Source organism: Hyaena hyaena, unplaced genomic scaffold, assembly GCF_003009895.1.
Source record: "Hyaena hyaena isolate Hyena2069 unplaced genomic scaffold, ASM300989v1 scaffold_205, whole genome shotgun sequence".
Classification (NCBI taxonomy): Eukaryota; Metazoa; Chordata; class Mammalia; order Carnivora; family Hyaenidae; genus Hyaena; species Hyaena hyaena.
The window spans coordinates 2,514,330-2,538,639 of record NW_024080838.1 but is presented as its reverse complement, the minus strand read 5'-3'; the positions used below and the strand labels follow the sequence as shown (position 1 = coordinate 2,538,639).

General features: G+C 39.9%; 1 protein-coding gene across 2 annotated transcripts in view; it reads right to left on the bottom strand.

Moving 5' to 3' along the window:
- MRPS27 (mitochondrial ribosomal protein S27) overlaps nucleotides 1-24,310 on the bottom strand; it is an 86,631-nt gene that overhangs the window by 8,899 nt on the left and 53,422 nt on the right. For both annotated transcript variants that reach the window (XM_039242079.1, XM_039242080.1), the window contains 3 exons: nucleotides 11,518-11,632; nucleotides 6,653-6,731; nucleotides 3,360-3,475 (listed from right to left, as the gene is read on the bottom strand). In XM_039242079.1, coding sequence (XP_039098010.1) covers nucleotides 3,360-3,475; nucleotides 6,653-6,731; nucleotides 11,518-11,632 — 310 coding nt within the window. The remainder of the gene's footprint in view (nucleotides 1-3,359; nucleotides 3,476-6,652; nucleotides 6,732-11,517; nucleotides 11,633-24,310) is intronic.

Below are 24,310 nucleotides of genomic sequence, written 5' to 3'. Positions count from 1 at the left end.
GTAATTTCTTAAGGTTTTTCTCAACCTTTGAAAAAAAGCAAAGATTTTGGGAGGAAACACAAAGCCTCCTCAGGCACTCCGTGCAGCACAGATAAGTAAGAGCTGGTAATGGAGGACCGGGGCATTTCACTTTGAAAAGCAAATCGCCCTAAGGTTTGATTTTCCCCCACATAAGCTGCATGAAAAGAGACCTGATGAATAATAAATAATAAGCCTTAAAATTTTTTTCTTTTCTCTAGGGTAAAGCATGATCTATAGCATCTAAATGGAGTAGGGGTGAAAAGGCAAGAGCGGTACCCTTGCTGCTCTAGGAATCGAGAAGGGGTGGCGATGACAGCCGGAACAGGGACACTTTTGAAGGCACTTTTAAAAAGATGGATGAAAACCAACAAATGAAAGCCTTATAGATTTTTGGGGGATGATTCCCTGGAATAATACAACCACCAGTGCTTATATGAGAAGCTATTCATGAGTTAACCTAAGAGATCAGGTCTCTTCCAAACCTGTAGCTGCTACTGCATATACTATTATGGACGAAATCAGGTGTGACCACACCACAGTCCTCAAGGTTTTCCTACTTGGTGCTTGTGCCTTTCCCATTAATACAAAGCAAATCTCCTTCTCCCACTCTCCTCTCCATTCGCCTCCACTGCTAGGTATCTCAAGGCACTCCCCTACACTAGCTGTCTCCTTTCTGCCCCCTTAACTCACTCCCCAATCCACTCTGATTTCCTTTCCTGCTCCATTATTCTTTTTTTTTTTTTTTTTACAAATAGTTTATTGTCAAGTTGGTTTCCACATAACACTCAGTGCTCATCCCCACAAGTGCCCTCCTCCATGCCCATCCCCCCCTCCCCCCCACATCCATCAGTCCTCAGTTTTTGTCAGCATTCAAGAGTCTCTCATGGTTTGCCTCTCTCCCTTTCCCCCACCATTTCCGCCCTTCTTCTCCCCCTTGTTCCTCCGTCAAGTTCCTCCTAATCCTCCTATACGTGCAAACATATGATATTTGTCCTTCTCTGCCTGACTTATTTCGCTCAGCATAACACCCTCAAGGTCCATCCATGTTGCTACACATGGCCAGATTTCATTGTTTCTCATTGCCATGTAGTATTCCATGGTATAGATAAACCACATCTTCTTGATCCATTCATCTGTTGATGGACACTTAGGCTCTTTCCATGTTTTAGCTATTGTGGAGAGTGCTGCTATGAACATTGGGGTACATGTGCTCCTATGCCTCAGCATTTCTGTATCCCTTGGGTAAATTCCTAGCAGTGCTATTGCTGGGTCATAGGGGAGTTCTATTGTTAGTTTCCTGAGGAACCTCCACACTGTTTTCCAGAGGGGCTGTACCAGTTTACATTCCCACCAACAGTGTAGGAGGGTGCCCGTTTCTCCACATCCTCGCCAGCATCTAGAGTTCTCTGATTTGCTCATTTTAGCCACTCTGACTGGTGTGAGGTGGTATTTCAGTGTGGTTTTGATTTGTATTTCCCTGATGAGGAGGGATGCTGTCCTGCTCCATTATTCTATGGAAACACAGGTTACAACTGAGTGTCTGTAGGCCACTAAATTCAGTGAATTTTTTAGAAGTCCTTGTCTTACCTACCCTCTCGGAAACTTTCTCAACTGTAAACCACACTCTCTTCCTGTGGTCTTTGTGGTCCAACATGATCCAGATTTCCCTTTTTGCTCTGTGCTTCATCTGCAGAAATGTATACCTGTATGTGTAAATTATGTCCCCAGTCCAAATGTCTCCATGAAGACCCTAATTTCCCTCATGAAATCTCTTGGTTGTCTCAAAGGCATCTCAAACTGCAACATGTTCATAGCCAAATTAATGATTTAACTCATAAAATACCATCTTTCTCCAGAGTTCCCCTTGCAAACATATGACAACCTTTCCATCCAGATACACAAGTCAAAAACTGAGATGATTTTACCAGTATGTTCCTGCCTCTACATAAACTTCCCCACCATGTTATCTGCCTCCTGAATATGTTCAGTGGCTACTCGTAAGGCCATACATTCTGGTTCCCACCTTACCATTACGGCCTGCTGAGACAACCATAGTAATCTCCTAAGCACTCTGACCAGAAGCCATCGTGGCCCTGAGCTAATCTCCTACCCACATTATAGCAGATGTATGTTTTCAAAATACAAATTGGACCATGTTACCCCTTCTTCTTAAAACTTTTCAAATGCCTCTCACTATTTTTAGGATGTACATAATACAGCTTAACATGAATTACATTCGCCAACCTTACCTCACTCCATGCCCTTCCTACCATTCTCTGCTGCATCTACATTTACTGTCTATCTTTTTCCAGCCACTTTGTTTGCCATGTTTTTTTCTGCCACAGGGCTTTTGTGTGCATTATATCCTCTTTCTGGACTGTTCTTCCTCTCTTCAATCAGTTAATTCCTATTCATCTTTCAAGTATTAACTCAAGAAATATTTCCTTAAGGAAGCCATTCCTGACTTAATTTAGGATACAAACAAAAACTCCCTAATATAGAGACTTTTCATATAAGAAGTCTTTGTAGATCCATATACATGTAGATCCATATATGCAGTTATAACTTTAAATGCATTTATTTGTTTTGTTTTGCTTTGCATGCCTGTATTCTTCAAATGGAAGTAGGAAATGTTGAGGGTAGACCTCAGGGCCACACTGCCTGTCTTCTCCAGGTGACTTCAGCACCTACTAGCTGGGTGGCTATTATGTAACATCGCTGTGCTCCAGTCTACTCATCTGCATAGAGTTGTGAGGATTAAATGTGTTAATAAGTTGAAAACATCAAGAACCGAGCTTGGTGTAAAGTGGGTGCTATTTAAATATTAGTTATTGTTGTTACTGTTGTTATTCTTACGATAACAAGAAACAATGATTAAATAGCCTCATCTAAAAGAGGAAAGTAAGATTTGGTCTTCTGGACTGACCCAGAGCAATCTTAGGAAAACCCTATTGCAAACTGAACACACCCAAGCTTGTGGTCAGTTGGCTGCCTCACTGCTTCTCTGATATGCAGGTCCCACTATCACTGAGGATCAGTTACCCAGTTCTGAACATCTGAGGTACATTCAGCATGGCTCAAGTTTCAAAATGTGCCTAAGGACTTTCACTTGAGATTCTTTCAAGTGGAGGGACATTCAGTTCCATGTTGTCAAAAGCCAGTCACTAAAATGTATAGAAAGAACACTCTATCCTGGTTGTTTGTGTTCTCAGAGCTGTATGTCAGATGGCTTCTTTCAGATTCCGGTAGCAGCAGTTTCCTCCAGCCACCTCATCCCTACTAAAGAGTCACTGCATGCTTCTAAGGCTCTCAGTACTACTTTACGTTCGATCACTTACACTGAAGTCTGTCTTCTTGGCCAGGCAATGGTATAAAACATAGAGGGACAGAAGCTGGGTGGAAGGTACCTCAAAGGCTTCTTGTAGCATGATCTCGAAAACCACGGATAAAGCATCTGGCAAGAAGACCAAGTAAAAATGAGAGGAAATTAGTTTTAGGTAATATCTCCAAATCTGTATTTAACTATAATCACTCTTAAAAAGTGGGGCATGATAGGGGTGCCTGGGTGGCTCAGTCAGTTAAGTGTCTGACTCTTGATTTTGGCTCAGGTCATAATCTCACGGTTCGTGGGTTTGAGCCCTACATTGCACTCTGCACTGACAGTGCAGAGCCTGCTTGGGATTCTGTCTTTTCTCTCTCTCTCAAAAATAAATAAATAAATAAAACATTTTTTTTTTTTTAAAGAAGGGCATGATAGAAAAACAAACAGATTTAAGAAGCAAAAAATGTGAGCTCTGATCCTAGTTCTTCCACAAACTAGATCTTTCCAAAGTCTTTAGCTTCTCTTGTACTTGTTATTACGTACTAAGTCAGGTGCTTTTGCACAAATGTTTTCAAGGACACTGAATAATCTTAATTTCTCTGAACTCCTCAGTATCATCTTCATAATGATATATACCATTTGTCCCATCTGCTTCAAAAGACTTGGACAGTCCATCAAGATAGTATATATATTAAAAAAAAGCCTCATAAATTTTGAAGCAAATTTCAGGTATCATGTCCATCAGCTGGAGGAGCTAGGGCATACAGAAAGGAGACAAATATATTTTCCAGGTCACCCTGACAAGCAGAGCAGAAGCTGGGTTGACTGCCCCATTTTGCGTTCTGGAACCTTCTCTCTGTTAAGGCAAAAGAAGACAAATGCTAGAGAGGATCCTAAATCCCAGGTATTGTTTTAGAAACAGAAACTGATGGCTATAAAAAGGATAATCAGGCTCAGTTTTAAAAAGCTTGAAACTCTGGAAAGAAAAATGCTCATTCATAAACTATAAGGGCCTGACTATAACATACAATATATCTGCTTTCACATGAATGCTGATCATAGAAGATCAGACCTTGAACAATTTTTATTTTCCTTTAAGATTCCACAACATAGATGGAAGCCAAGAAAACCAAGTTTAGACAATTTCTTTCCCTTAATATTTGTTGTTAAATTAGAGAATGTTAATATTGGTTTAAAATATGGTGCCAGCACGTAACACAGGCACAACACATGTTTTTGACTAACAAAGTTGCTGTGGTAACCAATTTTTACATATAATCATAATTATAAGAGTTAACACTGACTTGCAGCTGTTGCTATCCAGGTGGTTTTGTACATGTTATTATGGTTCCTAATGAGACCATAGGGAAGAACTTCTATATTCTTTTTGCAAACGGGTAAACGGAGATAAACAGACAGACCAGGAAGTCATCTATTAGGTCAATAGCAAATAAGTACCTGGAAGAGATTTAAATCAAACAAACAAAACCCTCAAACCAACCAATATTTTAAAAGAATACAATTTTAAGCTAAAAATCCAGTTTAAAAAAATCTGTTTTTTCAACTGTTCATTACTGAATCCAAAATTACACAAGAAAAATAAATCAAACTTTATCTCCTTTTTATATTCTGCAGTTCGTTCAGCCTGGGAAGTGAAATTAGACTTGCTTGTGTAATTAATTAACTTCTCCAAAATCATTTATGTACTTTGATATTTCCTATTCTATTAATGATAAAAAGCATATTTTCTTTTATTATTATTATTTGAGGGAGAGAGAAACTGTGCAGGGGAGGGGGGCAGAGGGAGACAAAGAGAAAATCTTAAGCTGGCTCCATGATCACTGTGGAGCCCGATGCAGAGCCCCATCCCATGACCCCGTGATCGTGGCCTGAGCTAAAATCAAGAGTTAGATGCTCAACCCACTGAGCCACCCAGGTCCCACAAAAGTATAACAGTTTCTAAATCTTTGCCATGAATGATAATAATCTTCATTAAAACCTTATTTTTAGAAATCTTCAATATTAAGTATTTACTCTGCATTTAGGACAAAAAGAGTCCTTTGACCTTTCTAACATACCCTTTAATGAGAGAGTGCAGGGAGAAAGCTGCTTCTAATAATTTTCCAATGATACACTATTAAATGTGATGTTCATGGAGCATAGATTAAGAAACAGGGAAAAACTAATTGTCTTCCACTTGAATTTAGGAAATGTAGGTTTGAAACTAAGAAATAGATAAGAAGGGATAATTGGTATTTCAAAAAATAATATACAACAAATATTCTTTGGCATTCAACAGCTGCAAGCCTTTTGAGAGAGAAGATAAAGCAGAGATCCAGAGAGAAAGGAGAGAGGTGCGCCCACTCAGGGCAGAAAGGTCCAGTCCCCAGCCTGAGGAGCAGGAAAGGCCACTGGCGCTGGTGTGCAGGAACGAGGGGATGGAACCCAACAGCAGGAAACACAAATAAAAGTGCCCTCCAGTCCACATCCACGTTCCTGAGGTAGTAACTACCCTAACACAGGCCTGGCTCCCTCGTGGCTTCTCAGTACCAACCCTGAGGATAAAAAGGTAGAAGGGGAAAGTCAGTGTGTATCTTTACACAATGGCAAGGCGCCTCTTTCCTTCTTCACTGTCAGCACAGCCACGAACAGAAGCATGCTTTAATAGGATTCCCTGTCCCATGGAGACTGGTCGGGGTTCACCTGACTCCTCTGTGGAGGCTCTTGCAATTCCTATCCTTCCTTGGACTCCTTTATTGTAGTGGAAGTTGAATCACTTTGAATTAATTGCAAAGGATCAGACAATTTTGGCAGTAAAGAGATCTGAGATAACTCATCCACTTATTTTACAGATGAGAAAACAAAAGCTTGGAGAGGTAAAATCACTCTCCTTCATAGCAAGTATTCTGCTCTTTCCAGAAAGTCAACTTGTTTCACAAAGAATAACAACCGTGATTTAAATTAAAGTTAGCAAATGGTACTAAAAGGGGTCAAGCTAATAACTGTATTATTATTATCTTAACCAGCCATGGGAGCTCAGGCAAGGCTAAACTTTATTGCTCAACTAAATTCACTGTCCTTTGCACAAAGAGACATGAACAAATAAATCTGACAAACTCAGAGAGAAAAACCTGGATATGATTGTCATATCTGGCCAAGCAGCATAGTAAATCAACTACGCATCCATTTCTGACTGAAAGGCTGATGTAAAGAGATGTCATTACAAAATTTCAAAAGGGAAACTGCCTATACTGACTTACCTTAAGAGCTGCAGCTCCATTATAAGTTGAACTAGATTTGGTTTCTTACCTTTGTAATTTTCTTTCTTTATGAAAGAATCCATGAGTAAATTGAATGCAAAGTTATCTGGAAAAATTCCATATTGGACCTGTAATCGTAATGAACATAAAAGGAAAATAAGAAAAATATCCACTTTCACTGTTCATAATATATGCTTATGCATTATTCATAACAAAACTTGCCACCATTAGCTTTCAGACATTTGACTATCATTTTACAGCATCTGTGACAGTGAAATAAAACCTGTGACTCATGAGGTTTGGTAATTTTAACTCGGTCAGGGTATGAAAGTTGTGAGTGGCTGTCTGATATAAGACAATCAATATGTGAAAAATAAAGCTCAATTCTAACACTTCATCAAAGCTAACAACAACACAAAACCAAAATAGCAACCCTCCACCCCAAGATGCCACTGGTTCTGTGATTCTTTTTATTATTTTAAAAAAATTTTATGGTTTATTTATTTTTGAGAGCAAGAGAGACTGAGCACGAGCAGCGAATGGGCAGAGAAAGAAGGGAAGACAGAATCTGAAGCAGGCTCCAGGCTCTGAGTTATCAGCACAGAGACCGATGCAGGGCTTGAACCCAGACTACGAGATCATAACCTGAGCCGAAGTTTGACACTTAACTGACTGAGACATCCAGGAACCCCATGTGATTCTTTCTATAAGATATGATTATCAATACAAAAATGGACTCTCACGAGGAAGTACGCATTATCACATTATGTAGCATTAAAACAATGCAGCACTGTGTCCTGGTCTTTATTTTTCCCTCCAACTTAATTGAGCTATAACTGACATGCAACATCACGTAAGTTTAAGGTGTACATCATGATGATTTAATACATATACACACTGAAAATGATTATGATTACCACAATAAGGTTAGTTAACACATCCATCATCTCACATAAGTACCACTGTGTGTGTGTGCGGTAGTAACACTTATGACCATAGCAACTTCCAAGTATACAATAGAGTCACTATGCTGTACATGAGATCCTCAGGACTTACTTACCTTTTAACTGAACCTTTGTACCCTTTGACTAACATCCCTTCATTTACCCCATCCCTTAGCCCCTGCAATCTACCATTCTACACTCTATTTCTATGAGTTTGGCTTTTTTGACTCCACATATAACTGAGATCGTAGAGTATTTTGTCTTTTCCTGACTGATTTATGTCACTTAGCATAATGACCTTAAAGTTCGTTCATGTAGTCACAAATGACAAGATCTCCTTCATTCTGATAGCTGAGTAATACTCCATTGCATACATATACACCACATTTTTTTTACCCATTCATCTGTCAATGGACACTTGGGTTGTTTCTATGGTTGGCTACTGTGAATAATGCTGCAGTGAATATGGGGGTGCGGGTATCTGAGATCCTATTTTCATTTCCTTTGGGTATATACCCAGAAGTGGGATTGCTGGATCATATGGTAGTTCTTTTTTAAATTTCTTGAGGAATCTCCACACCATCTCCCATAGTGGTTGCACCAGTGCACATTCCCACCAACAGTGTATAAGGGTTCTCTTTTTGCCACACCCACCCAGCACCTGCTAGATCTTGTCTCTTCCACTGTTTTCTAAAGACCTTAGAAATATGCCAACAAAATATTACTAACTGAACTTCTGTTCACAAGCAGTTATATATTTGAGACTCCAGATTTCCCAAAATGTGGATCCTTTAGCATCTGCCTAAGAATTTTCTAGGAGTGCTTTAAATAATGCAGATTTCTAAGCCTCAGACTTACAGATTTAGAATCTCTGGGAACAGGTCAAAGAAACCAGAAGTTTTAGGGAGTTTTCTATGTGATTTTCATGCAAAATCAAGTGTGACTACTAAAGATCTGGATTGTGGTTATATATTTATTTCTTTTAAATTCTGAATTGAGTAGGATTAACTATCATCCTCACTGTGCCCTATTCTTCCTCCACCAACCATCAGCACCTGAGGAATTCTTTCAAATTATACACACCCCCTGGGGGAGTCTAATAATCCTAACCCCTCGCAGTTGTGAATCACTGCCAAATTCAGTCACTGTTACAGTAGGCTGTAAGGGATGCCTCAGATATGCTGAAATGGAAAATCGGTTTAGAAGCCATTGTTTTATTTTTATTTTATTTTTTTTTACAAATAGTTTATTGTCAAGTTGGTTTCCATATAACACCCAGTGCTCATCCCCACAAGTGTCCCTCTCCGTGCCCATCCTCCTCTCCCCCCCCACACCCATCAGCCCTCAGTTTTTGTCAGCATTCAAGAGTCTCTCATGGTTTGCCTCTCTCCCTCTCCACCACTATATATCCCTTTCTTCTCCCCCATGGTCCTCCATTAAGTTCCTCCTAATCCTCCTATACGTGCAAACATATGATATTTGTCCTTCTCTGACTGACTTATTTCACTCAACATAACACCCTCAAGGTCCATCCATGTTCCTACACATGGCCAGATTTCAATTGCCATGTAGTATTCCATAGTATAAATAAACCACATCTTCTTGATCCATTCGTCCGTTGATGGACACTTAGGCTCTTTCCAGGTTTTGGCTATTGTTGAGAGTGCTGCTATGACCATGGGGGTCCATGTGCCCCTGTGCATCAGCATTTCTATATCCCTTGGGTAAATTCCCAGCAGTGCTATTGCTGGGTCCTAGGGGAGTTCTACTGTTAGTTTTTTGAGGAACCTCCACACTGTTTTCCAGAGGGGCTGCACCAGTTTCCATTCCCACCAACAGTGTAGGAGGGTGCCCGTTTCTCCACATCCTCGCCAGTATCTTGTGTTCTCTGATTTGTTCATTTTAGCCACTCTGACTAGCATGAGGTGGTATCTCAGTGTCGTTTTTATTTGTATTTCCCTGATGAGGAGGGATGCTGAGCATCGTTTCATGTGTTTGTTGGCCATCTGGATCTCCTCTTTGGAGAAGTGTCTGTTCATATCTTCTGCCCATTTCTTTACTGGGTTGTTTGTTTTTCGGGTGTGGAGTCTGGTGAGTTCCTTAAAGATTTTGGATATTAACCCTTTATCTGATATGTCATTTGCAACTATCTTTTCCCATCTCGTTGGTTGCTATTAGTTTGTAGGAGCCATTGTTTTAAACGCTGGGCTCATGGCAAATTTCTCTATTTCTCAAAGCAGTTATCCAGTTCAGCACTAAACCCCAGGGGGCAGGAAAAACCAAAATTTTTTAGAATGATCAGTCATTAAAGCTAGAAGGAGCCTTAGATATCAATCAGTCAGTGCTTCTCAAACCTGGCTTCAAACGAGAATTAACTTGGGCGCTTTAAATGGATACCAATGAGGGATGACTAGGCAGAGCACAAAGGATGTATACATTTGTCCCAACCCACAGAATGTACAATACCAAGAGTGAGCCCTAATGTAAACTGTGGGCTCTGGGTGATTATGATGTGCCTCTGGTGGGGGATGTTGATAATGGGGGAGGCTGTGCATGTGTGGGGCAGGGAGCATATAGGAAATCTCTATATCTTCTGCTCAATTTTGCTATGAACCTAAAATTGCTCTAAAAATAAAGTCTATTAAAAAACTTTTTAAGACATTAAAAAGTTAGAGCCTGTGCTCCAGAAAGATTAGTTAGATTAGAATCTTAGGGGGTGGTGAAAAGCATCTCTAATATTTAAAAGGGTCTTGTGTGACTCTAATGGGCAGCCAGGGTTGAAGATCACTGATTTAATACAACTCACTTGACTCAGAGTTGAAAAACCTAAGACCTAGACAGATAAAATTATCTGCCTGAAGTTAAGGGCAGTTGGTGGAACTTATGAGGTTATAGCCCGGCTCTTCTGACTTCTTGTCCAATGTTCTTTCCACGAAAAGACTAGAGCAGCAGAAAATGAAATAAACTTTTCTGCATTTCTGTATCTTTCTTGTTTTGTTTTCATAGAAATCTTCTGAGTATAATCTCTGTCATTAAACTCTGAACTGATGAGAACAGGATTTGATTCATCCCTTCCTCTGGGACCTAAGAGATTTATCAGTAAACCTGTTTATTTGCATTATTAAATGATAAGCTTCCTGAGGGCAAGGACAGGATATTGCTCACGTTTATAGACAATGCCATACGCAGCACAATGTCTCACGTACAAACTGTCTGCAATGTATATTAAGTCAAATTGGGTCCAAGTCATGGGACCAAAAGCTACCAAAACCAAAACTGTTATATATCCTTTTGAGTTCTGACATACTAGGTCCAGCAACTCTACAGAGATAATTTGTTTTCATAGAAATATTGTTAAAATCTCTTTATGGTCCAACCAGAGCTTGAGACTCACAAAAATCAAATTCAAATATTTTGCTTATTTTATACTTATTTCATACCATAAAGGTAAGACTCAATCCTTGGTGGAATGTAATGTTCAGAAAAACCCTAGTCATAGGGGACTCTGGGGCTTGAGGAGAGAAGTCAGGGAATTCAGAAGAAAGACATGTTTTGAGTAGCCTAGGAATACTTGTCTTTTAAAAACTGTGTAAGATAGTCTGAATATTCTGGAGATCATATTCCAGCAAAATGGTCATGTCTTTTTCCCTAAATAGAGCAAAGAGAACCGGGCAAGAAATTTAGGTCTTAGGGATCCAGAATGAAATGACCATCAGTGCAGAGTTCTTGTGACTGAATTTCCTTTTGCTTTTACCTGTCCATTTCTGAGTCAATAGGTGTGGAGAAGCACAGGCTATGGGAATTTTTATATTTAACTGTTGATTAATTTCTCTTCAGTTTCATTCTAAAAAGGATCTCTGAGAGCAAATAAATATCAAAAGTTATTTCTTGTCCTATTCTTTGCTGGTCTATTCTAGGTGTATCATCTACACTGAGGAAAAGAAGCTGCAAATACCAGGAAAACACTCACCTTATTTACAACAGTATATAAGGCTTTGTCTTGTGCACCGTATTTTAAACACTGCCTAATCCAGGTGTGGATAGTCCAGTCTCTCAGGTACCAACAATTGGGGCTGTGTCGAAATCTCAATAAAGCATAAGAAGAGAGAAAACTGGTTGTTAACTATGAAACATCAACGCTGAATTACATCCTCCATCAGTAGGTCCTTCTCTTAGATATTTATGGATGTGTAGTCAGTGTGACCAAAAGTCATAAAAGTCAACAGTTAATAAAAACTTGAGGATAAAACTTGTTAACTATAAAGTATGAAATGGGAAAGGGAAAGCAGAATAATAATAACAAAGAAAAGTATTATAAAAATTGTATTCCTTATTTAATGCCTCTTGAGTCAATGTCTTGTTTTAAAATAGGAAATTTAGGGGCACCTGGGTGTCTCAGTGGCTTATGCATCCTGCTCTTAGTTTTGGGTCAGGTCATGATATTATGATTGGTGGGACTGAACCCCACATCAGGCTCTGTTCTGACAGCATGGAGCCTGCTTGGGATTCTCTCTCTCTCTCTCTCTCTCTCTCTCTCTCCCCCTCCCCTGCTCAGGTGTGTGCACATGTGCATGCTCTCTCTTATAATACATTAAGAAAATTTAAAAATAGGAGATTTGTAAAAAATGATCTGGGGAAAATGCTCTACTAACCATGGCATTATATAAATATGCCTTTCCTTAGGAGAGGAGATGTGAGGCTGAAGCTGACATTTTTGAAGTTTAAAATAAAACAGGTGAAGCAAAAATGAAGAAAGGAATGGCACAGCCGCTCTGGAGGGGAATCAGCTTTGAATTTTATTGCTATTTCTTATGGCACATAGGAGATATTGGGGATACTTTTCACTGAACCAAAAGAGAACAAAAAGCCATGGGAAAAAAAAAAAACCAAAATAGGCAAAATTTAACATCCAGGTCGTCCAGGATCCATATCCCCACTGCCTTCTTCAAAGCTCTATTCTAGCTCTTCAGTTTTTACATTTCCTTGTGCTTCCTGCAGCTCCCCACATGGTTTTAAAAAGCCGAAGCAGCTAAGCTGAGGTGTATCTGGCAGTGCTATCACAGAAATGGACAGAACTTCCAAAGGGATGCCGAGTGCTGCTCTTGCCTCGAGTTTGCACACAGTGGTAACAACTGGGGGTTGGAGTGACTTCTTGTCCTGGGGGCGTCCTTGCCACAGACTGAGGGACAGGAGACAGGGCCGTGAGGAGGGGTTTCAAGAGCTTCCTTTTTTTGTTTATCTGCTTGGATTGGGACACATCCTCAAAAGTCCGTGTATCATGTCAGGGGAAGTCCCCATCTTTTCTTTAATGGTCCAGGAAGCACATCAATCTCTGGGCCGTACAAAAATGAAACTGTTTTCTTAGATAAAAAAGGTTAAGACAACAACTTGGAGCGAAAGGATTTTGTGCCATGTATGAGTCAAGAATACAGCTAATACTAGTGATTTTTAGAAGCTGGTTATTCAATCTGCCACCTGCTATTTCCTGCCATCTGCTATGGGGATAGTTTCCTGCTGAACAGGTTCTCTGCCAAAGTAAAAGCTGAGAAAAATAGAGGAAGTGTGAAGTAGTATTTAATTTAGGATATTTATTAGTGCTCTGGTGAGAAATTTGGCAAAAATAAGATCTGAAGATGTTTTATGATATGGAGTCACCCAGACCTCTCTAGACTTTTGAATATCTTACATTTTGTTGGAAATTATTTTTCACTCTATCTTTTGCTTTAAAAGAGAAAAAGCAAAAAGAATAGATGGGGCACCTGGCTGGCTTCATTGCGTATAACATGCAACTCTTGATCTTGGAGTCATGAGTTCGAGCCCCAAGTTGAGGGTAGTTTACTTAAAAATATATAAATAAATAAATATACGGCTTTTAAAACATAAAAGCAGAAAGACAGAACAAATATGTCAAATTATTTTCAGAATGAGAATGACCTAGCAAGAAAAAGGCATAATAGGTGCCCAAGAGACTAGATCTAATGAGATGCTCTGCATAGAAATGAAACAAAATAGATCTTTTAGTATTTCATGCCTTCCTTCACATTTTAAAGTCAATAGTTGAGCTACTTAAGTTCTTCCCCTTGTTCCTCTGAAAAATGAGATTTAAAGCATAATGGCCAGTTAAAAGTTTATTATATTTTTCAAAGAATCAATTCACGAGAAATACTAGGTGTACTGCCCAATATTAAGCCCACTCTCTCCCTCATCCTGGAACAGGGCTATTTGCTATGATCTCTTCTGAGGCCTAGTAATCCAGATATACACCAAGTCTACCAGATGTGAAGTGAATTAAGTGAACATATTAAGTCAATTTAGAAATAAGAGGGAAACAAACATATATCATGAAATATGCTGTCCAAACTGCAATTCCTGCACTTCCCAGCCAGGCAGCATATAAACTCCTTTCTAAGCCCTCACTGTGTTAAAAAAAAGAAATTAGCACACAACTTATGTGTATTATCTAGCTGTCTAAAATATAAACAACTCAAAACACTGAGAGAGTAGGGTCCAACTCTGGATGGTGAGGTTGAGAAGAATGCATCTATCAGTGATGTTTCAAGCAATTCAAACATATAAACTTGGGGCCTTTTCAGAACTGTTGCTGGTAATATGATAGGCAGGTAAGTCTCTGAAATGGGTACTTGCCTCAAATGATTCTGTGGATTGTGAGACGAGCATTCTCCCTTTCAGCTAGGAGAAAGGCAAAGAGAAGAGAACACAACTAACACATTGATTTTCCAATGTGCCTGCAAACAGACTGGCTTTTGTTCTCGCCTGCTCTGACCACTGGCCTGGCAGATTACAGGCGGCCACTGTAGGAGTTCCCTCTGTGCCCCATGCCATCAGCTGTTTGCTCACCTCAACAGAAGCTTTATTATTGTCCAGGCCAACAGGCTGCCAGGCTAGGCAAACCGTGTGAGTGTGGAAAACATAAATAAATGCAACCCAAACAACCCCAACAATGCTTGTGCTCACGAAGGTCAGGGACATTCTGAGTTTCCAGCTTATAAAAATATAAGCAAACTTACAGCAATTCTCAGGACATGAGAATCTCCTGAGGTAAAGAGGAGCACAAGAAGAAGGAGAGAATGAAGGAGTATACTCTCAAGCTCTACTTCTAGTTCTCAGAGGTGGTACCCCAAGTTTGAAGACACTCTTGTCCACAGTGCTAAGTAGAGTTTTCAGGTGAAGCCAGAACTTGCCTAAAAAGCCAAATCATAGCCAATCAAATGGCAGGAACTGGGAAGCTTCCTCTCCTTATAAATCAGGCTGTATTCAGGGCTGCTCAGGGCATTTGCCTGCATCCCTGCTCTTTCAAGATTAATAACACCAGGAACGAAGAAGAGCAGAATCGCAGGTTGCAAAACTGACTGGTGGCAAAAGCCTTTGATACCTTAGAGATTTTTTAGAGGGGAAGAGAGGTTAGGTCAAATAAGTCAAGAATGAAAAAAGCAAAACGCCAGAGACCTAGTGTGATTACAGAAAACGCACTTTACTGTGTGAAAAAGTCACCAGGGATTTCCTATTTGTAATCCATTCTGTCATTTCATTGAAAAATAAAGTGGGAAACAGCCTTTTCTTCCATGGGATTCATATAAAGGTTACTGTTGAAGGCAAATGTGGCCATGCTCATCAGCTCTTCCGAAAAACAAGGAAAAGTGCTCCCAGCTGGGCAAGGCTAATGCACAGATGCCACAGCCTGGAGCCCAGCGGCTCCACCATTTAGCTGCAGCACTGGCTCTTTCATATGAATGAGCAAGCTTTCCACAACGTTTATCTGATTAGGAGAGCCACCATCCTGAAACACACACATGCAGTTTTCCCTCCTCCCTAGCGAATTCTGTATCCTGTGGCAACAGGCTTTACAGATGGAAAGCTGCGCCTTTGAGCTGGGCAGACATGAAGATGGGTGAGGGGCCAGGGTGAAGAGGGGAAAGAAAGAATGCCAAGAAGAATATACAGCTGGCACCAAAGCATGTCATGTGGACTGGGAATCTTATCTGTGAAGCAAAGTGTGTAATTATTAAAAGGTTTGAGCACTCTCCTGAACTACAACCAAAGAGTGAGAGGGTGTCGTGTGACTATTTAAACCAGAATCTGATTCAATCACTGCCACCGACTTTCTCATTCTAAAAGGATAATAATTTTCTTTTGCATCCTTCTGGAAATTCTTTCATCAATTATTAGTTGCCCTCCAAAACCATAAACAGGATCATATTCTGATGAGATAATTTTCTAATGACTATCATATTATTGTCAAGTATTTAAAAAAAGAGTAAAATCTACTATAAGAACTGATAATAAAGACACAGCATTATAAATTAAAGTCTTTTCCCTGCTTGAGATCCCAGAGTTATTCTTACGAAGGAACGTTAATTTTAACTTTCAGCAAACATGTCCTAGGTGTGCACTAAGAGAAGCACCAGGAACAAAAGCCAGCTCCAAAATGCTCTTCCCTCAAATGGGCAACCAGTATGGTCTCAAACATTTTTAGTGAATTCATTATCTACTTTGTGAAGCAGATTAAAAAAAAATGGTGTTTTTTTTTTTTAAAGTTCTAATACTTCTTTCTTTTTTAAAAGACAGGTTTACAGAGATAGTGAACAGTAAAATTCATACTTCTTAGTGTACAGGTCTATTAAGTTTTGACAAATGTGTCCAGTTGTATAATTACCACCATAATCAAGTTTATGAGAACAGTTCTGTCACCCTTAAAAATTCCTTAACACTTCCTTTGCCGTCCACCTTTCTAGGGTGTGCTGGTCAATTTAAGCAAATTTTATATAGATAACCTCCTCAGGTTTCTTTCTACCCCCAGGGTGATTAATTTTATGAGAGGGAAAGCAAATAAGGTAATAAAGCTACAATTTCTATCAGTTAGTTTCTAATTCATATCTGCCAGTTTCCAAAAAGAATTTGAAAAATTAAAACCGAGTTTGCATAAGACCTTCTGGTATCCTTGTTTGCCATTCTAAAAAGGGTGATAAGTGGATTTTTTGGTAGAGAATAACACAGGCAAAGAATTTTGCAAATGTGAAGTGCTAAATAAATGCAGCATAATAACACATTTTTTGAAGTGAAGATGGATAACAGAGGGATTCGTTAGATATCAAAGTCAAAGTCTAAATTTGTTAGACTCAGGGCTTAAAAATGTATTTCACCTGGAAATACACCGGTATGACATATGAGAAAGTAGGAGAAATATTCAGTTTTCCATGAGTCCTATCATGGAATAGGAAGAAAGCAATGATAAAGTAGGATATTATGGCCTCTAATTATTACCTCTTTCCCTTCTCTCTGACCTGGCTATTGTTTTGCCAGATTGACCATTCTCAATCCAGGAAACATATTTTGCGTTCATGAAGTAAGTATTACCAAATAGCTACCCTGTGCCACTTAATCCATATTCTATCCCTGTTGGTCTACTCAATTTCCTTGAACTCCAGTCTTGAAGATGACACCTCTCCCTTTGTGATACAGAGAGAACACTTGAGAGAAAGAAAAACAGAGCAGAGGCAGTCTGTTGTTCTTTCTCTCAAGGTACATAATATAAAGGTAAGGAGCCAGCCAGAATGAAGCAAAGTGTTCTTTGTTAGAAGCCTGGAACTCCCTTTTTATCAGCCTCCAAAAGGGGATGCATGTGGATGACAGGGGAGGATTATTTGTGGGAGAATGGGAGAAGAAAAATACAGTGATTGTTGGGGTGCTTTCTTGTTTGTGATTGTCCTACAAGCAGAAAATGGCTGTTCTTGTGGCCAACAAGTGACCTGTCAGTGAAACTACACCCAGAAGCTGGTGGTGGGACTCCTTGGCCACTTTAAATCTGGACACACAGGTTAGCTTCACACCTGAGATACAGTCACTAGAGGGCAAGGGGAGGCTAAAGGGAGGAATAGGAAGTTCTCTTAGCGATGAACAGGAAGTTGAGCAAAACCAGATCCTGAAACCAGTCCTATTTACAGAAGCACATAAAGTTAAGGGAACTGGCTTGGTTTAGGCAGAGATAATGGAAATATTTTTGGTTTTCGGTAGGAAATCTATGAGCAATAAATGAGCCAGTTTCAAAAAGAAGCAAACATTGCCCGATGTCTTCTATACTTTGGCTAGAACTTCAAACTTCTGCAAAATCATGAATAATATGATGACTAAGACAGGAAAATCACATATATTTATTAATCACTGGTAGGCTATATATATGAATAGTTCTGACAAAGGGGATGGTGAGAAACAAAATGGAGAAAAACAAAGGCAGAGAAATCAGAATTTCTGGAATATTCTTGGCTTAGTGAAGTTGTCAGGACTAAGTCTGCTATAAGAAGAAATGAGCAGGCAAAGACTCCCGGCCCAGAGGATGAGGCATACCAGCAAAAAAGCAGGGAAGCATTAAGCTGATGTTGAGCTGATTTCCATGTGTTTTTGTATGTGAGATTATGGATTTCTTTATGGGTATTTTTGAGGGAAGAGAAGCTCAGTGCTAATCTGGGATTCTTAAGAAATAGATTTTTTTTTTTTTTAAAGAAGAAAAGTATCTCAGTGTTTTAAACATTCTGATTCCCTAATACATGGAAAAGTTGAATTCCCAGAGGATTCTCTTTATAGCAAAAGGTAAGGTTGGATTTACTTCAGTTATACAACCCAAGGTTACAGCTAGTTTCTATTTCTCTAACTCTAATGACTTCCCTATAAAGCTCTGAATCTCTTAAAAGGTAGGGGAGAAATATTCTATCCTCTTATGTCCTGAAAAAGGAGGTGTTTGACACTGAGATCCCACCTCACGCCAGTCAGAGTCGCTAAAATGAACAAATCAGGAGACTCTAGATGCTGGTGAGGATGTGGAGAAACGGGCACCCTCCTACACTGTTGGTGGGGCTGCCCCTCTGGAAAACAGTGTGGAGGTTCCTCAAAAAATTAACAATAGAACTCCCCTATGACCCAGCAATAGCACTGCTAGGAATTTACCCAAGGGATACAGGAGTGCTGATGCATAGGGGCACATGGACCCCAATGTTCATAGCAGCACTTTCAACAATAGCCAAAACATGGAAAGAGCCTAAGTGTCCATCAACGGATGAATGGATCACGAAGATGTAGTTTATCTATACGATGGAATACTAAATGGCAATGAGAAAGAATGAAATCTGGCCATGTGTAGCCAACATGGATGGAACTTGATGGTATTATGCTGAGTGAAATAAGTCAGGCAGAGAAGGACAGATACCATATGTTTGCACGTATAGGTGGATTAGGAGGAACTTAACAGAGGACGATGACGGAGAAGGGGAAAAATAGTTGGGGAGAGGGAGAGAGGCAAACCACGAGAGACTCTTGAATGCTGAGAACAAAGTGAGGGCTGATGGGGGTCAGGGAGAGGGGAAAGGAGGTGATGGGCATGGAGGAGGGCACTTGTTGGCATGAGTACTGTGTGTTATATGGAAACCAATTGACAATAAACCATGAAGAGAGAAAAAAAAGGAGGTGTTCAGTGATTTGGCAACAGTGACTAGGTCTGCTCAGACTATATAAATCTCAATAATATATGTTGAAATTCATAAGCAGTGTTTATATTTGAAACATTAATCCATTTTCAGTTTTGAAATATCGTCCTGCCTATAAACAGATGAAGCCAGGAGGAAATGCTACCTCTTTCTGTACAAGGCAAGAGGCAATCAGAGATGGCAGAGAATGTGGAATAATGTGGTCACTCTGCAAAGCCACCTACTCCTCACTTCCTCTGCCTGCTGTTTCCCTCCAATCAAAAAGATCCACAGATTTTGCAGTGTAGTAGTTTCTGGAACAGACAAGCTGATGGGAGAGTGAAACCACAAACATTAGGATAGAAGACAGAATATATGGATTCAAAGAACTTCCTAATGAGTTCTAAACCAAAAAACTTAAAACTGCTCTCAAGATGGGAAGAGACTCTGAAAGCCATCTAAGCCAAGTAAACGGGAGATAGGAGAAGGAAGAAACATTCCATATAGAATCAGAGAGTCTAATTTAGTGCTGGTAGGGACTTTCAATACCCTCTGTTCACGGGACTATTTATTGAGAAGTTACTTTTTTCTTTTCTTCTTCTTCTTTTTTAAATGCTTATTTATCTTAGAGAGAGAATGAGCAGAGGAGGAGGAAGGGGAGGGGGAGACACAGAAACTGAAGCAGGCTCCAGGCTCTGTCAGCAGAGCCCCACGCAGGGCTGGAACTCACAAATCATAAGATCATGACCTGAGCTGAAGTTGGACACTTAAGTGACTGAGCCACCCAGGTGCCCCAAGAATTTACTATTTTCTAAGCCCTGTACTGGGTGATGTGAAATTGCCTGGTCCAATACCCTTATTTCATAGTTGAGAAATCTAGGTATCTAGTGAGATGAAAGGATTTAACCAAGATAAGCATCGTTTGTAACAGGACCTAAACTAGACTCTTCACTCTTATTATTCCACCAGTGCCTCTCAGTTCTTTTATTTGTAAGGTATCTTTGAAAAGCATCTCTGCAGTTTGACAAAGGTCTCTAATGTACTGAAATACAAATAACATCTCTTCTAAATGTAGCATCAGAACTCAGAAAAAAAATATTCAAAAATATTCAAAATATAGTGTTAGAATTGCCCTGAACTAGCCTTTTTACTTAGGGAAGTCCCTTGATCTTACTGGGCTTCAATTCCTACAACTGTAAAAAGAAGAGGATAGGATTATCTGGAACTCAACTGTCCACAGGGGCCAGTAAATACAAATGGCATGAAGAAAGAACCATGTAAGACAATAGGTGCAAAGCTGTTTGTAGTACTATCAAACAAAGTAGATACTATTTTTGAAAACACACTAGAAAAGCCAAACAAAATATACTGGGACTATGGACTGGACCAGACCCCCTGAAACTCCTTCCAACTCTCTAGTTTAATGACTCTGAATAATAAGCCTAATCCACTCATTAAAACATCAGTCATTTACATGTTTCTATTAAGCCAGAAAAATGGCAGTGATACAAATAAGTGAATACAGATTCAAAGATAAACAAGCAGCCATTCAGCCCACAGCCAATTCTACTCTTTTCCACTAGCTTCCATTCCCCTACCAGCTGAACACCATTTGACCCAGTTTGGGCAGTCAACATAGATTATTATGGAGACAGCAGAACTTGCAAAGTGGCATCTAAAATTTCAAGATAAAGTGATAAAACCACTGAAGTTGAACTCAAGGTCCGGAAAGGAGATTTTAATTGGAGATCAAGTTCTGTAGGAAATAAAATTTTCAGCAATTGATCTGTCCATTAGTATATTTTCTACTCCAATGAATACTTTATTGTATTCAATTTATATCTAAGAGTCAGCCATCCAAAGTAACTTTCCTATATAACACAAATTGTTTTGTATATTGCTATTTTCTCTTACTCCTTAAATAAATTACTGCTAAGCAGTCATAATCACTCAAAGAGCTTACCATCATAACTTGCTTATTTTTGGTTATCAAACCCCCATGATCTGATTATTTCTAGAGCAGATATAGTTGAACCCTTTAAAAAAGAGGGTGTGAAACTGGAATGGTCATAGGGATATTAAATTATTTGCCAGCTTCTGGAACCATAAAATGGCACAATCACTTTTTTAAAAGTAGCCAAAGAGAAAAGACATTTGAAAACTGAGATCAAGATTTGTCAGTGCAAGTGGTATTCAAGAAGCTTTAATTTACCACTTACAACAAAACAAAACAAAAATCCTTATTTATAGGTGAAGGTAGGAAAATTAAGGCAACCTTTCTTTCTGTCCTGTGCTGCCAAATGGCTAAAATCAGCATGACTGTACCTAATAAGCAGCTCCTCTATTTAGCTCAGGCTAGCCCCCCCACCCTACTGAAACCAAACTTTACAAAAAATGGAATTATCTCAAAATCTACAAACATAATATACTAAGAAAATTCTTAAGGATATCCAAATGCACATTTCATTCCATAGGAATGCTAAGGGCCTGAGACAATTCCTTTTAATATGATAATCATAAGAAAGATAATCACAAATTTTGAACAGTGAAGACCTAATTCTTTAGTACTACACCAAACATAAAGATTTGGTTCAACTGTTCTGGCTGGCAAATCTTCCATAAAACCACCATGCTACAGCTAAACAAAAGCTCTTCGCCTGACCCTAAAGGAGGGAATGAACAATTTGAAAAACATCTTTCTTCCCCAAGAAAAATTTTTTTAAAATGTCTAAAAGTGCCAGGAGAGCTGTCTCAGTGTAACTGCAGGCAGCTTTCCAAAGTCCCTCTGCCTCTCTAAGTATGAGTCATAGGGAGAAGAAAGAGAGCATCTTGGCAAAGATGCAGTCTTTTCCTCTTTGGTTCCACACTCCCGCCCTCTTTTATTTTATTTAAAAAAAAAAAAAAAAAAAAGCACAAGTTTGATGGATAATAATTAAATAGATTCCAGACAGGCTTAACTGAAGAAGTTTAAACACCAGAGAGGCAAAATATCATTGCAGTAGTCCCTATTGTTTGCCATTGTGAGCCAGATGCAGGGAAGGATCTTCTGCATCCTAAAAAGGGCTGGACCCATTGATCATGTGTCAGATTGTGGGAGAGGAGGGAGAAATGAACTAGGAAAATACCTCCCTCTCCCTAGCTCCAGAAACATCATTAGCTCATATGCTGGGCAATTACAGCAAGTCGGAATGGGCAGTGGCTCATCCTTTATAAGTGCACATTAACTGGATTCCAACCACAGCAGCTGTAGGCTATCCATCTGTACATGGCTGCTACAATGTGCACAGTTTTCAGTGAACAGGTACAATTTTTCATTTGCTAATTTTAGGCAAAAAAAGCAGAGAATACCTAAGGAAAAGCTGAATGCTGAACTAGAGAGAGTAGAGTTCTACTCTGGTACCTATAACGAACAGAATGGAGCATCTGGGGATGCAAAGCTGCTCTCTTCTGCATGTGCTCATCCATCAACCTACTATAAATCAGGATATTGTGTGAAGCACTGAGTGACAAACACACATACTCCTTGCCTTCAAAAACTTAGATAGGGATTATCAAAATGCAAGAATTTTGTGAGCATCTAAAACAAGCTTAGAAGGTTCGGTCATTACCATCAATTAGAGAACTGAGCCAAACCACCGTAATAAATATGTGCTTCTCCAGGGGCAGAAGAGTAAGGACAGAAGTGACAAAATTATGGCTATCTCAGATATGAAGGTAATATGCCACTGTTACTGTGGAAATTAATCAGCATTGCTGACAGGAAAATCCCTGACAAGGTGATTGCTCCGCATTTGACTGGAACGCAGCCCTGACTCACTGACTTGGTTAAATTAACCTTGAGAATCAGTTTTGTCATCTATAGAACAGAGGTGAAAATACCTTTATCATTGGGTTATTGTGAAAATCAAAGGAGAATTAGCTAAGTATGTTAATCCTCTTTGGAACCAAGCAGAGAACAAATATCCAGAAAACGAGTAACACCATTGTTACGATCTACTTGATACAGCACTTGATGGCATTCTGTCTGGTACTGCTCTAAGTGTGCATGTTTCCTAAGACTAAGGCCTGTGGCATAACTGCTCTTGGTAGCAGAGTAGGAGTTAAGAGCTGAGATTTGGCATCAGGTGGACCTCATTCCTACTTTATAACCCCCAGGAAACTGGCTCTAATCCTGAGGATGCTAACCTGTAAAATATGAGTAAAAGTTGTACCCACCTCACATGGCACAACTCTGGACTGCTCTGAGCAGTGAGGAGATAAGACATGTAAACTCCTTAATACAACGGACAGCACACAGCACTTTTGGACAAGCTGGACAGAGCAGCTGACATTAGCCACATGCAAAAACCCATCGAGTTAAGTGTGAGCTCTTATGACTATTCCCCTCCACATGGGATGTGACTCACAAAGTGTTAGGCACACACGAGCAGCAAACACCTGACTGTCATCAGCCAACTGGGAAGGGGCAGAGTAGGAAGGACAGGGTCAGTAAGAGGGTGAAGCATCCCATGCGCCTCATTCCTCTAGACACAATCTCAAACGAGGAACTGGAAGGCGAACCAGAGGGGAGAACAGAGAGGCTTTTCACAATCACAAAGGCCCAAAGCCAACCAGTACAGGGGTGTGCCAGTCAGTCTGATGACTGGGAGTAGGGTTTCTGATCTTATTTGGGATAGAAAAAGATCCAGGCAGGGAGATGGGAGTCAGGAGGTGACCTAATAGGGAGTTAATTTACTCATTTCTGCTCTTCTGCCCTTGGACTGGGTTTCACAAGCCTGGCAAGGCAGAGTTACAACATAACAGAGTTTATGCCTTGAGTCTTCTGTCGGTTCAGTGCCCATCAGCCTCTGGCTGGAGTCAACGACTGAGCAGTGTGAATACCTACTGAAGATAAACTGAACCACTCAAAAGAAAAGCTGCCAAGCACTGCTCATGGCTCTGATCTATGCTTGGGGCAGAATCTAGAGGAAAAAACTACCTATATGGGACATACCACCCATGCAAGCCTAGGAAGTGAAGGAAAAAAGCAACAAAGGCAATGCATTTGCTGCTGAGCAAGCTGCTGTAACCTCTGCCTGCCCCACCCCACTGCAGCCATGAGCCCTCTTTACCTTTTTTTATCCACCAGTGGTAACCTAAAAAGACTTGAAGGCTGAAAGCTCCCATTCTTGCCCCCAACCCAGATGTATCCATCAGCCCTTTCACAACCTGAAAAAAGCAGCTGATAGCAGCCACATGACAGCAAAGGGCCAGAGTTAACCTTTTTTCAAGTTAAAAAAATTGTGAATA